The sequence below is a fragment of the Indicator indicator genome, chromosome 2, assembly GCF_027791375.1.
Source record: "Indicator indicator isolate 239-I01 chromosome 2, UM_Iind_1.1, whole genome shotgun sequence".
Classification (NCBI taxonomy): Eukaryota; Metazoa; Chordata; class Aves; order Piciformes; family Indicatoridae; genus Indicator; species Indicator indicator.
The window spans coordinates 32,196,403-32,210,364 of NC_072011.1; the positions used below are offsets into that span (position 1 = coordinate 32,196,403).

General features: G+C 34.5%; 1 protein-coding gene across 1 annotated transcript in view; it reads right to left on the reverse strand.

Annotated features, from left to right (window-relative positions):
• The window catches only part of TARBP1 (TAR (HIV-1) RNA binding protein 1), a 44,527-nt gene that overhangs the window by 10,121 nt on the left and 20,444 nt on the right, over nucleotides 1-13,962 (reverse strand). The window contains exons 14-23 of the mRNA XM_054394895.1: nucleotides 13,189-13,350; nucleotides 11,409-11,602; nucleotides 10,500-10,755; nucleotides 10,232-10,420; nucleotides 6,601-6,800; nucleotides 6,386-6,457; nucleotides 5,150-5,270; nucleotides 3,699-3,809; nucleotides 3,053-3,202; nucleotides 602-688 (exon numbers count right to left, since the gene is read on the reverse strand). Coding sequence (XP_054250870.1) covers nucleotides 602-688; nucleotides 3,053-3,202; nucleotides 3,699-3,809; nucleotides 5,150-5,270; nucleotides 6,386-6,457; nucleotides 6,601-6,800; nucleotides 10,232-10,420; nucleotides 10,500-10,755; nucleotides 11,409-11,602; nucleotides 13,189-13,350 — 1,542 coding nt within the window. The remainder of the gene's footprint in view (nucleotides 1-601; nucleotides 689-3,052; nucleotides 3,203-3,698; nucleotides 3,810-5,149; nucleotides 5,271-6,385; nucleotides 6,458-6,600; nucleotides 6,801-10,231; nucleotides 10,421-10,499; nucleotides 10,756-11,408; nucleotides 11,603-13,188; nucleotides 13,351-13,962) is intronic.

Genomic DNA, 13,962 nt, shown 5'->3' on the forward strand with positions numbered 1-13,962 from the left:
GGGGTAACCATCCCTGGAGGTGTTCAAAAACACAAGTAGATGTGGTGCTTCAGGACATGTTTTAATGGCCACAGTGGTGTTAGGTCAACAGTTCGACTCAATGATCTCAGAGCTCTTTTGCAAATGAAGCAATTCTACAATTCGGTGTAACATCTGACTGTGTTTTGAAGTTCAATAAAAAATATGAGAATTCCAAATGAAGAATTCTGAATGTAATATGGACTAGCTATTGCTGAATAACTCCATATTTGAGTATCATTATTCTATAGAAAGTTTCCTTCTTCCAGATTATGTCTGGACACCTTCATGCAATGAAACTAAAGCATCAAGAACAACAAAATCGTGTGCATCTACATGTTTAGTTAAAACTGGAATAGCTATTCTAGAAAAGCTCACAGGTAATCAGGCACTATGTATCCAGAATATTCAGCTAATTTTTCTAAGTTCAGTATGTTACAAAGGTAACAGGAAGAGCTAGTTTTTCCTTGGACATCTCAGTTGGAAGAAGGTATCAAAATTTTTTTGGAAATAGACTGGTTTATTTCAGAAATTCATTTACAGTGCAACTGAATAAAGAATGAACACGTATAGTCAATCTCACCTTCTCTGAGGTATTTTGAAGAATGATGTCAAAGTGTGATAACACTGATAAAAATGTGCAGATGCTTGTTTTAAGCTTTTCTTCATTCTAAAGTGAAAGAGAATAGAGTAAGAAATACGTATATCTAAAACATTTTTATACCCTTTTTTCACAGCATATTCTGCAGATGCAATAATATCAACACTATTTAAAAAGCCCTGCATTTCCATAGCAAAATTACTAAAATATGAAGTTCATATTATTAAGATTTAATTTTTCTTCTAACACATTATTTGATTTTTACTAACACATAAATCTGAAAAAGTATACAGCAGTGTAAATAAGTTCAAACTCAACCCAAATTCACCCAAATAAAAACCATGAGGATTCTTTTCAGTGCTTCCACTTTTCCATGTCATCACAAACATGGGTATCTGACACAGACCAAGTAGACTATCATCAGCGTTAAGCACATTCTGTCCTACAGGAAATTAGTTTCCTCATTCTGATTACACTACTTCTGTTTACAGAAAATAGTTCCTATTCATCCATTTTGTCACAGCACTGCACTAGGTGCTCAGCTTCAGATTATTTTCAATACAGAATGTCAATCATAGAATTTTTTAGGCTGGAAAAGTTTAAGATCATAGTGGCCAACCATTAACAAGGTATTATTAAGTCCACTGCTAAACCATGTCCCTAAGGCACTGTAGTCCACCGGTCTTTCATATACCTTCAGGAATGATGATTCAACCACTTCCCAGGACAGCCTGTGCTTTTCAGTGAAGAAAGTTTTCCTAATGCTCAGTCTAAACCTCCACTACTACAACCTAAAGCCATTTTCTCTTGTTTTGTCACTTGCTACTTGGAAGACAAGACTGACCCCCACCTCACTATAACCTCCTTCAGGTAGTTTTAACGACCAGCAAGGTGATCCCTCAGCCTCCTTTTCTCCAGACTGAACAATCCCAGTTCCCTTAGCTGCTTCTCCTAAGACTTGTTCTCTAGACCCTTCAACCAGATTCATCGCCTTTCTCTGTGGACACACTGCAGCACCTAAATGTCATCCTTGTAATGCCATCCTTGTAGTGAGAGGCCCAAAACTGAACACGTATTTGGGATGAGGTCTTACCAGTGGGGGCATGATCACTTCCCTACTCCTGCTCACCACACTGTTCCTGATAAGGATGCTGTTGGCCGCATTCTGAAAATCTTTGCAGAGTCACCATTTTCCAGAATAGTCTCTGAAAATACCATCTGTATTTCTATTTCATAAATCTACGTATTTTCTGCTTGCTCTGTTTGCCTGCTGTGATTCAGTACATCTGTTACCAGCCTCAGATCACTTTGATCCAACAGATTATCATTTACTTAAACAACAGTAATTTCATCTGTCTGAGCTTTTGGAACGAACCCTGAAAAAGGAAAAGGTTCCATCTCTTCCAGCACTTTTCATCAGTTCAGATAAGCCATGATGACACAGCTTTATGCATTTCAAAAAGCATAAATTGTAAACTGAAAGAAAATTCTTTTACCCTGCACAGGAAAAAAAACCTTCACCCAAAAATAACCCCCACCCAAACCCACAGCATGCCTCACTAAAAAGTAAAGTTGTCTCCAAGCAGTACTTAAAATTTGTCTGGTTTGGGAGAAGAAATATACATATAAGTGTATATGTAAGTTTTCCCATTTTTTTATTTATATTTTGATTTTTGTTGTACTATTCGGCTTTTTAAAAAACTACTATACAAGAGGAGATGCAAATACACACATTTCCTACTCAGCCATAATGTACAACATTAAGAAATTCATGACTATCAATACATATAATTACTATTTCTACAAGTCAGCTCTCATGGGTAATTACTTAAAGAAGAATCCAAGAAATAAAAAAAATACATGCTAATAAATCAGCTCTCAGTCAACCCTTTCATGACTTTGGGGTACCATAATTCAAACCCTGTCTCCAGTCTCGAAACCACGTTATGCAACTCCACTGTGAGTCACTATTACAAACTGAACACTGAATGTATTGAAAACAGGTCATGTTCCTACTGACAAGCAAGATGCAAAAGATAAAAGTTGGATGTGGAAACCACAAGTGACTTTGCGGTATCCTCCCTAACTCAGAATCTAGGGCAAATTCCTAATCTGTGTTCCTGATGGCTCTTGTAATTGGCAAGTATTCTAACTCACTATGCCAGCTCTACTCTGCCCAGAGTAGTACCTTACAAAATGAAATCTCTCAACTGGAATAATTTACTTGTCTTTGTACACTTCTATCACAAATTTTCAAATGTCTCTGACTATATTTCATTTCCAAGTTAATTGATCTGCTCAACAACCCACTGCTTCTAAAGGAAAACTGGAATAAAGAAGATGGAAAAAAAAGAGGATGTGAGATATGATAAGACAAGCTGTACCCTCTTTGTTAAAATTACTCTTCAAGTGAATGCCCAAGTTCTTACTTACATAGCAAAAGCAATCCCAGAATTTGTTAAGGAATTGGGGGTACTTATGTAGACTCAAGATAACAATCCATTCTATGAAGTATTTCACAGATGCCTGATTGTTACTAAATCCAGCCTGAAAAACTTTGTCAAGTGTTCCACACAAAAAATTCTGAGAAAACAAAATCAGACAATAGTTTATTATATTGTTAGTTTTCTTCATGGAAATAACTATTCTAAATAAACCATTCTCTGCTTTATCATTAAATTACAAATATTTTATACTCAAATGACAATATTTTAGAACCATCTAGTTTATTATACTTCTAAAATATTTTATTATGAAGAAGCATTAGATGAAACTCACACTTCTCAATTTTCTGAGTGCTCATAAATTAGTAGTGGTTTTACTAAATGAAAAGCTTTAAATCAGATAGTCATTACAGTTTTAGCTAGCTTTAACAGCAACAACCTAGTTACCTATAATTCACAAATCCAAGAACCAGTTTTCAGTGACCTCTAGAAATGTATCATCAGTTCAACTGAAAGACCACATAAGGATTTCATGCCTTTTATACCCTGCTGTAATTTAGCATACATAGTTTGCATGACACCAAATTATTCTTGAAAGTACATTTATTTGTTTATTTAAGAAGTCACAGCAATACCTGGTCAAGCTTTGGAAGAAGAAGTAAGAGTGTCTGCCACACACGGTTTTTAATTCTGTGCTGTAAAGAGTTTGCATAATAGCGTGTCCTGGCTCTGGATACCAATTCATCCTAAAAGCAAATTAAAAGTTTCACTGTCTATTCTTCCTTTAAAATTGTATACATGAAAATATAATTGACTGCACTGAGAAAACAGCATCTACTGCACACCTAGTATCAACATTAAATATGAAGTCACGAAAAATGTATTGATTTCATTTATTTACAATCAAATTTTGAAGCTTGTCCATGACAAGTTTGGAAAGCTGGAAAACCAAAACCAAAATCAACCCCAAACACTCAGTATTTTTACTTAAGAGTACAAAAAGTGTTAGGTATTAAGACTCTTCAAACAGAAGAAAGTCAAAGAATTGACAGCACCTACCTTATACAAATAAGTAAAGCAGTACTGCACACAATGGAGCATGCAGACCCAAACTTTCAATCAATTATTTAAGCACTAAAGATCCTAAGTAAATAAATGAATATATAAATGAACCATTGCCACATTGCTGTGTACATGTCAAAAATGGGCTTAGTCATGCTACATAGTAGATGAGCTTCTAATTACAGCCTTAGTTTTGAGACAGAAATTGGTATTCTGCAAATAGATGCTTTATGTGAAGAAAACAGATGAGATAAATGGACCTTTAAAAAGGTTTGAAGTTCATAATCTTATATAGTATAGATTCCTTTTCTGGTTTTGCCTTCAAGATACATGACGCTATTTCCTTAACTTTTTAAAAATAAAATAATTTGGTGACCCAAGACCTATATTAATATTACAATGTAAATCCACCTTATTTTTTAACATTTAAACTTCAAATTTAAGAAAATAGCTTTTAGAGTTCACATTTTCCACTTGATTAATCTTATAAATATTATCCATTTTTCTCCAGTAGCTGACAGGAATGAAGTCTACCCATTTCTTGTTCTTCAGACAAGCACAATTCTTTATCTGAATGCACAGGCAATGTTCTATTAGCAGCTGCACTAATATACCACTGACTTTACTGGCATTGAATAAGCAGCAAAATCTGACCCCAGCCTTCTCCATTAATTCTATTTACAAAGGTCTTCTAAGGAGACTGTAGCACTCTGAATTTGAAATATAGTCTGCAGTTGTTCAAAGTGAAATGTGTTGCTTCAAAATGCAGCCTAAAGGAAGATTCTTAACGGAACAATAGTTACAATTTGGGTAACGTCCCATGAAGTCAGAAAATTTGCTAAGAAGAGAAAAATAGACCCGAACCACAATTTTTACTATTTTGATTTGGCTGAATTAACTTGTCTCATAACAAGAATAAGTAGTATTACTGGGCAAATCTAGAAACGCTATACAAATAACTTAACTTTCTGCTTTAGTAATTGTACTAACATCACATTTATATACTAAAAGAAATGAAGTTTACTTTATCAAGTAGTTTGATGAAAATGTCTTCCATAAACGTCTTATGCAAGATATTTGATCCATCCAACAAGCACAGAAATTTAACAGCACAAATCCGAACGTAGTGATCATCTCGATTTGTACTGTAAAAATGATTAAAAAAAAAAAAAAAAAAAAAATCAAACTCTACTTCTGCAAAGACAATTCCTACATTACAGAAAAGCACCAAGCATCATCTGGACATTGCAACAATATGCAAATATCCAGAACCAGAATTTTAAAGTTTGCCCACCATTGCTTATGAAGAAGACTATCTGTCCCTGCTTCTATCTGTGTCTTTAACAGAATGTAAACGTTTAAAATAATTTTCTACAGAAACAGTTGTATCATTAAAAGTTTCTGATGTTCTGTGCCTGTAAACTGTAACCTTAAAAATAAGTAATTTATGCTGACAGTTTTGGTCAAAAATTCTAGTCCAAAACAACACTTGATTCCTATTAGTAACTCAGGGACACCTGGAATAATTAACACCAGGAGGAAAATTAATGTTAACAGATAACAAAGGATCATACAGTTGCAGACTGCCACTATCAAGTATTTGAAAACTAAGAAACTCGTGGCAGAATATAAAGTAGTAGTAGTGAACTTTGGCAGTTGATCTTTTAAAAGCTCAGGTTTTATCTCAAAATACTATGTTAGAAATGTTTCTCTGACTTTCTTCCACTGACTAAGAGAGGGAGTGAAACCACAAAAAATTTCAGTAACAGTAGCCAGCATCCCTGTTTCACAAATTGGAGGCAGTGCCCATTGCTGGTATTCAAGCTAAAAAGGCCTATGAGCAGCATTTAAAAGCCAAGCTCCACAAAAAGACTGCAGTAAATCCAAGTTTCTTAAACTGTTTTGCATACAGTGATGAGGTACATACCAGCTCTGCGTCCTAGAAAGTATTTTATGAAATGAAACAACGAGGAAGTAGTTATTTCAGTCCTATTTGGTTAACAAGTGTGATATATTTTCCTGGAAATCCTTGGCATTTGTCTATGTTTTGTATTTGAATTATGAATATAATGTAATGTATATCCCTTTTACCAGCATTTTTAAAGCTTACAAACATACTCTTTATAGGTCACTTCCAACTCAAGATATTCCGTAATTCTACCATAGGAAGCTGACAACAAAACTAGCATCCTCCCTGTTGTAGCATCAATTGTAATGAAGACACACCAAATATTCGAAGATGTATCCTAGAAATCATTACCTTTCTGTAACAACATTTGCTGCACATTTTTCTCCAAGATCTTCTATGAAGGCATGCACATCCTGAATAAGTCTTCACAGAAGAAAGAAGACAAAAGCACAAAATTATCAGGGTAGGATACAAAAACCTGTTTTCAATAGTTATATCAAGGTTTAAAAGAAAACAAGGCACACAAAACTATAACAAATATAATCACAAGGAGATTTTTTTTATACCTTTGATCTCTCCTAAATACAGTTCCAAAGACACAAGCCTCAATGATAAGCTCAGAGTAATTTGCAGCATTTAAGAAAGCATTTGTCAAGGCACTTCTCTCATCAACAGTTGGAACTATCCAAGATCGACAACAATGAGTAAGGACTACATTGAAGACTCCAGTCTTTGTAGTGGACATATCTATGAGCTTGAAAATTATCTGAAAAGGAGAAGAAAGATATAGAATATAGTTTTCAGAGGTGCTAGAATCATAATATTGCAGTAATACCTATTTTAGCAGGTCTGCTCCTCTTCTGCATCCTATCTCTGCTAAGGTTAATGCTATCTTCAATCTATTTACAAAAAGGGCAGGAGAACAGGCAACAACTGGCCCAGTAAATGCTTATGCTAACAAAAGACTGAACTGGTCTTTGCTTAAAGAGATGTAATACCAAATGCCTTACTCAAATCTCGTAACTGGAATAAATGCACCCGAGCTTACTTCACAAGTACAAACCTTATCAATTTAGAAAAAAAATATTAAACATCGAACAGATTTTTTTTCACCAAAGGTAGCCATATCACTAATTCTCTTCTTTAATGATGGTGACCTTAAAATTCATATTTGAGTTAAAGCAGAAAAGTGTTTGTACCATTTACTTCTTAATTTTGAGGACATATTTAACCTTCCAGAAGGTGTGATAGCTCTTACAAAAAAAAGCTTCTTCTGTTCACTTCTCCAAAATTATTATACTTTTGATAATGTGACAATTCTTTGACAGTAACTCCCTTTTATAGAGAAAGCTGTTCTGACTTGTTAAGGATTAAAGCACCAAGAAGCTCATAAAGAGATTAAATTGAAATACTGGAATGCACTCTGAAGAAACAGTTTCTGGGAAAAAAATCTCCACCTTAGAAACTTTGTCTCCTTACAAAGAATTCAAGGTTTCCTTTTGGTGTAAAGACAGGCATTGTAACTTTCCTAGTAACTCAAAACTAGACTGTTGTGTTTCACCTGTACGCAAGCAGCATGACATTCACTACATACTTCTCAATCCTGGGATGTTTTAAAATGGTTTCATTAACATAGTAAAAGCCCAGCACACACAAAAGACATTTAAGTTCTAGTACAATTATCACTTGAATAATAACAAAGGAAAAGAAGTGCAGCAAAATAAATGATATCTAAGAACACAGTGCTCTGGGCACCTCTGTGGAAGCCCTTCTGGATTTTACCATATGCATATTCCCTTTTCAGGCTCAAATCCACCACTTTGTTCCACCCCTTCTAACTATTACTAAAAAAAGAGAGAGTGCACTGTAGTAGGAAAAACTAAAACTATGCTCCTGTGACAAATCAGTATTAGGCAGTTCCATTTTTGTTTCCTTTAGCTTAAACTAAAACAACCATGGCAACAGAGACTGCAGAGGGGTGGGATAAGAATATACATAAGTAGGCACTTGCTTGGGAACTTTATCTTCATTTTCATAGGAAGGGGCAGAAGGTGGGTCGACCAGATGCCCTTTGTTGAGTACAGGAGAACTTCATTAGCTCCTTGATGCCTGCTGTCATGGTATGTTCCACTGCAGACAATGGGATAGCTGTCACACAGACTCAAGACTCTCAACGTTGCCAAAGCACACCTTACATAACGCTCAAAATACTAACGCTGAAGGTAAGACAGTAATTCTAAGAATTTAAACCAATTTTAAGATTTAAGAAAAATTTAAAAAAGTAACTACAGCTCATCAGTTACTACAACAGTGAGCATACAATTATCCATTACAGATACTCATTAAAAGAAACAGCTCATTGATTCCTGGAACTGAAGAGATACTTTACCATTTTTGCACATGTATCTTATTTCAGCTTTGGTTCACACGAACAAATGCAAAGTTTTATTTACTGTTTAAACCAGATGACAGCAATATCCACTCGAAGCAAGTTTTCAAAAAGAATAAAGAGAAAATAAATGGGACTATTTTAAGATATTTAAGGCTAACAGAAATATCGAAATATCACAGCAATTTTTATATAGATAGGAAGTGTCCATTTTTTCTGTATTTTATTAAACATAATTTTGGAGTGTCTAGGCTGAAAATAGACATTTGATATTATTTATATTTAAGAGTGTGGCACCAGGACAGATCTACTTATGGTGATTGTAAAGCTAAACCAAAACATCTCCTAGTATGTGTTTGATAGTTTTAAGGCTATACCTTTAATTTCCTCTCTCGAAGTTCAAGCAGAAAAGTGAAAGAACGGAAATAAATCACAATTGGGTGTAAGAAAGCAAGATAATGATTATTTAAGAGTCAGTACTCAAAACAAGGTACAGGCATTCTGGCAGTCTCTCTCTGTCTGATCTGCATCTCTTTTCTGGCTGGATAACACACACACCCGCATACTGACCTTGATGAGCTATGTTTAACAAACCTCTCTCTGCTTCCTGGCTTTCCTCCCTTTTGCCTGCTCTGGGAAGGGAGGGAGCGGGGAGGGGAAAAAAAGCACAGCCCCTCTGGGGCTTTGTTGTGTTTTTCTGTTGATTGTACATATTTGTAAACGTTGTGAATAGTGTATATTTGTACATATTCATTGCATTTCATCACAGATTGTAGTTTGCCTGTAAATACAGCTTCATTTGCTTCTGAACTGAGTTAGCCGGGTTATTGTCAGTATGGGAGGGGGATTCCAGCTCTCCACACTGTAACAATGTGCTAAATGCAAAGCAGCACATCAGACCTAAGTCTAAGCATACATACACATACATATATACCTATATATAAACACATACACACTGGAAACTATTGCTCTGATAAAGTCTTGTGGTCATTGTGAACTCTTCTGCATAGGCATATACACTTGATGCTCAGATGGGAAAACAGCAGAAACCCCAAGAAAGATGTAGAAACGCAACAGTAAACAACTTTCCAGTGTGTATAAAGGTGAACCAACATTCTGGTATTGAACATGGTTTCAGTGACTTAAATTGAAAAAAAGAACACCATGCCATATCCAAGAACTTTTGGAGTACAGGAAGCTGTATGTATCTTAAGAAAAAAAAACCAAAACCTGTTCTTAACTATGGAGGCCACTCTACCACACAGCATTAAATTGAACTGTAAGACAGCTATGATTTTTATGATTTCTACACCTGGAATCTCAGAGAAAAGAAAAATTCTTTAAAGAAGCAGTGAAAGTTGGCTTAATCAATAGCAGTTTTGAACATTTCATTTAAAAAAGGTATTTTCATAAAGACTAAATTAGAGAAAGAGCCATAATTTTTCCAGAATACTAGGAGCTTGTGACAGTCCAGGTGGCCAATTCCAAACAAAAAAATTCAAAAGGAAGTACATAATGTAAAAATAAAATACAAAACCCCTCACATTTTACTGAACACAAAAGATATTGAACAGTCTAAAAAGCAACAAAGTAGTACTTCTCATTTTCTGTGTTACAAGAACAAGCAGTAATATTGGTTTATCCTCAGTCTAATTCTCAGACATTCTGTCTTACCATTCTCAACTACTACCTTTCTGGAAATGAAAAATCCACAACAACAGCTGAAGGAAAAGTAAAAAGTACAATACATTTTTAGATCTAGATAGCATTTATGTTCCATTCCCCCCAAAAAACCTCTTAAAACTGACCTCTTTTATTTTGGCATAGGCTTCACCCTTTGAACTTGCAGCAGCAGCTAGAACGTCAGTATCAAAGATGAACTGAACGAAAGCTTTTAAATTGGACCAAAATATTAACTGTGTGTTGCTCAAAGAGGATATAATTTTCCAAACCAAATCAAATGCTTCTATGCAGAGAGACTCTGAGGAGTCCAGAAGCTGAGAATAAAGACAAGAACAAAGAGTTACATTTGACAAAAAACACCCTTAAAGCTATAAATATTGTTTTATCTTTTACCTTGGGAACAAGGACTTTCATGCAGTTGAACACAGGTAGAACTTGGTCTGAAGGAAGAATAGATAGGGCTTTTAACGCTGACTGCAGAATTTTTCTTGACCTTTCAGCTGTAGATACTGACATTTCTGAAGTGCCTTCATGCTCTTGAGCCAGTGTTGGAAATGAATTTAAAAGGAAACTAAGGCAAATCCACTGGTCACTAATATAGCGTGCAACAATTCTACCCCATCCTTGAGATGTTGTTTCTTCACACAAGCTATTAAAAAAAAATATTGTTCTTAAATATATACACTGTTTTAATCTATCCCACACACTTCTGCTCCACCAGGAACAGCTTAACTGTACAAATTCACTATACTTCAAGATGCTAAAATTTAACAGGTTCAAGAGGAGGTTGGACAATCTACAAATAAAGTTTTTAATGAGAGAAAAAACAGCTGGCTCAGGCAATCTCAGTCATAAACACCTGGGAGAGCAGTCAATAGAAACATCAGTACATGCTGGTCCCCTTTTTTTTTTATAACCAAAGCATTTGGGTTTTGGCCCTCAGCTTGCTCTGGGCTTCCCTTCCCCAACAGTAAATAATTTCCATTTAAACTCCTGTGTGTGTACATGCTATGGCTTTGTGCACTATATGCAGATTTAAGCTGGTACAAGGATAAACAATATTCAAAGCTGGCTCTGGCTTCATAGCACTAGAGGACTGAGCAAAAGAACCTTTGATCTGATCAATTACGGCTAATTAAACATTCTAAAACCTGAATGCTAAGACAAAAGAGCAAGTCGTGTTCAGAATTCACCATTTTTATTTTGGCCAAAAGTCAAAGGAAGAGTCAGCATCTTACTCACAGCTCCACACTAATCAAATTTATCCAGAGAATTACTGAGGCTATATAAACACAGACATACCTATTTTTTTCCTCAATAATCATCGGCTTTTTTAATACTTCATTGAATTGAGAAAAGGAAATAAATCTCTTCAAAGCATCCATGGAAGGCAGAGATTCAAGGTGCACTTCAAGTTTCCGGTCCATTAACTCACAAACTGCTGTAAGTGAAGCCATGCTAACTACCTTTTTAATTTGTTCTTTAAGTTTCGGCTCCTAATTAAAACCAAATCACACATGAACAAACATGGACCAATTTCTTCCAATAATATGATACAAATAACTGATACATTTGATAATCCTCCTATTTGCATCACTTTTGACATCATAAGGTAGACACTCTGCATTCTTCTACTTCCTTATTTTCTTACCCTATGCATAACACAGCTTTGGTTGGCTGGGTCACTGCAATCAATCGCAAGTTGCAACCATTTTTAAAACTATAAATTTTGCAAATTATAGTCACTTACTCATTAAAGGCAGATGCCTAGATCAATTATGACAGAATCAATTATGGCCAGGTAGCCATTTATATATTTACGAACAGTAATCAGAAAGCAAGATGCAGGTTCACATAGCCTAAACCAAACACAACAAGACAGCTGAAGTTCAGAATATCACATGCTACCTGCTCTGAGAGGCTGACAGGTCACAAAACCCACTATCATTATTTTGTATGATAATGCAAAATACAAAGAAGCATGAAATTAAAAGTTTCAATAAAAAACATCAATAAGCATATAGTTCCCCAAGGGTATTAAAAGCTCAATGTTACTTATCTTAATGTTACTTTAAGCTATCTAGATCACAGAAAAGACTCTTCTCATTTGTAATTACTCAGCAATTTCTTTTTCCTTCTTAAGCTGATGTGCAACTGAAGAAATCATCATGACAATGTAATTCCACTGAATTACAAAATCAGTTGGTAAGGACCCCCAAGGTACATTAAGTTTGAATCAAAATATTTACTTTGAAACTAATGTAAGAAGTACATAACTCACATAAACAAAGGAGGAAAAAAAAGAAAAACAAAACAAAAAATCCTCTTCCTCTGTTTCATTAGAGAACTAAACCTAGCAAGTCAAATTCTCTCTTTTAATGTATTATCAACTGTTATGCTGATAACCCAGAAAATACCAACGATTTTGCTACCCAGCAAACCTTAATTTAAATCTCCTCCTTTTATAGAAGTTACTGTTTCTTTCCCTTTTGAAAATACCTCTATTTCAGACATACTAGCTTAATACATACAACTATGGCAAAAATGAATGTAACTATATGAAAAAGCCGAAGCAATGCTGGGCTCTAGAATTTCCTTCTCTGTTTCATCTTGGAAATTCAACAAGATAATTGACACAAAAATAATTTTCATTTAGCAGTAACTTCCTTGTTAAGACTGGTTCTTATCTAGGGAAAAAGCTTTTGAGTACACATTACATCCAAAGTTTTACTATAGCCATACGGACTTCTAAAAAACCGTAATATAGAAAAACAAAAGTACTTAAAAATTCTTATCTACACATATCTTACATTAACATTACACTATCAAGTAAAGACACATATGTTAGGGAATATATACACACATACATATTCACATGAACTTTTTATTGCTTTATTATATACTATATGCAACAAATGCATAGCAAAACGTATGTATAATCAAAATGTGCACACTACATGTGTAGTATGTTTAGAATTGGATAAAAATCTAAATCTTATATAAGCATCACAAATAAGCTTTAATTAACTTTTTCTGGGTTGTTTTATATAAATATTTACTGTTGTAAATAATGGTAAATTACCTCTTCACAGTTTCTCTCCTGAAGATTACGAATAGATGCATTTGTCAGGGACAAAATGAAATTCTTCATACATGGTACTTTCTTCCAGCTGACTTGCAAGCACAAATTCATTATCTCTGGAATTAAAGCTAAGTATAGATCACAACGATCCAGATCCCCAACCTTAAAATGAGGAAACAGAAACAAACTGAATCTTTAAAAGAAGACATTTAAACTGAAATGAAAGAAAAATAATAGTAACAATGATAACAGAAAGAAAATAACAGCAGTGATTGCAGTTGAACATTTTTTTGTTTAATTTTGGTTTGGTTTTGTTTGCTTTTTAAAATCTTGCATTTTCTCTTACTTCATATCCTTCTCTTGAAACTCATCTATTTGTACCTCACTTTCAAAGTTCCTACTTCTCAAAATTCAAAATCTCAACAAAATGTGAATTACTTTCCTTCTACTTTCCACCAACCCCTCTTTTTCAAATCTATTTTATTTCAAGAATAACACCATTCCTCTTATCAATATTATATTCCAATTCCTCTTTATCCACCTGAAACTTCTGTAAATGTTTTGCTTTACATGTCTTGTGTCTTTTAATTTATATGTGACTTGAAAGCTATTTACCAAGGCAAAGTTGTACCTCCTCTTTCTAAAAAGTACTGCAGCTCTTTGATTCAATAGGGTATTTTACAAGAAGTCAATCTATTCTTCCATCAAGTCATTTTGCTTTAGAAATCACAGGTTTAGCTGAGGTACAAGCTTAAACACTGGTCACAGCAACAA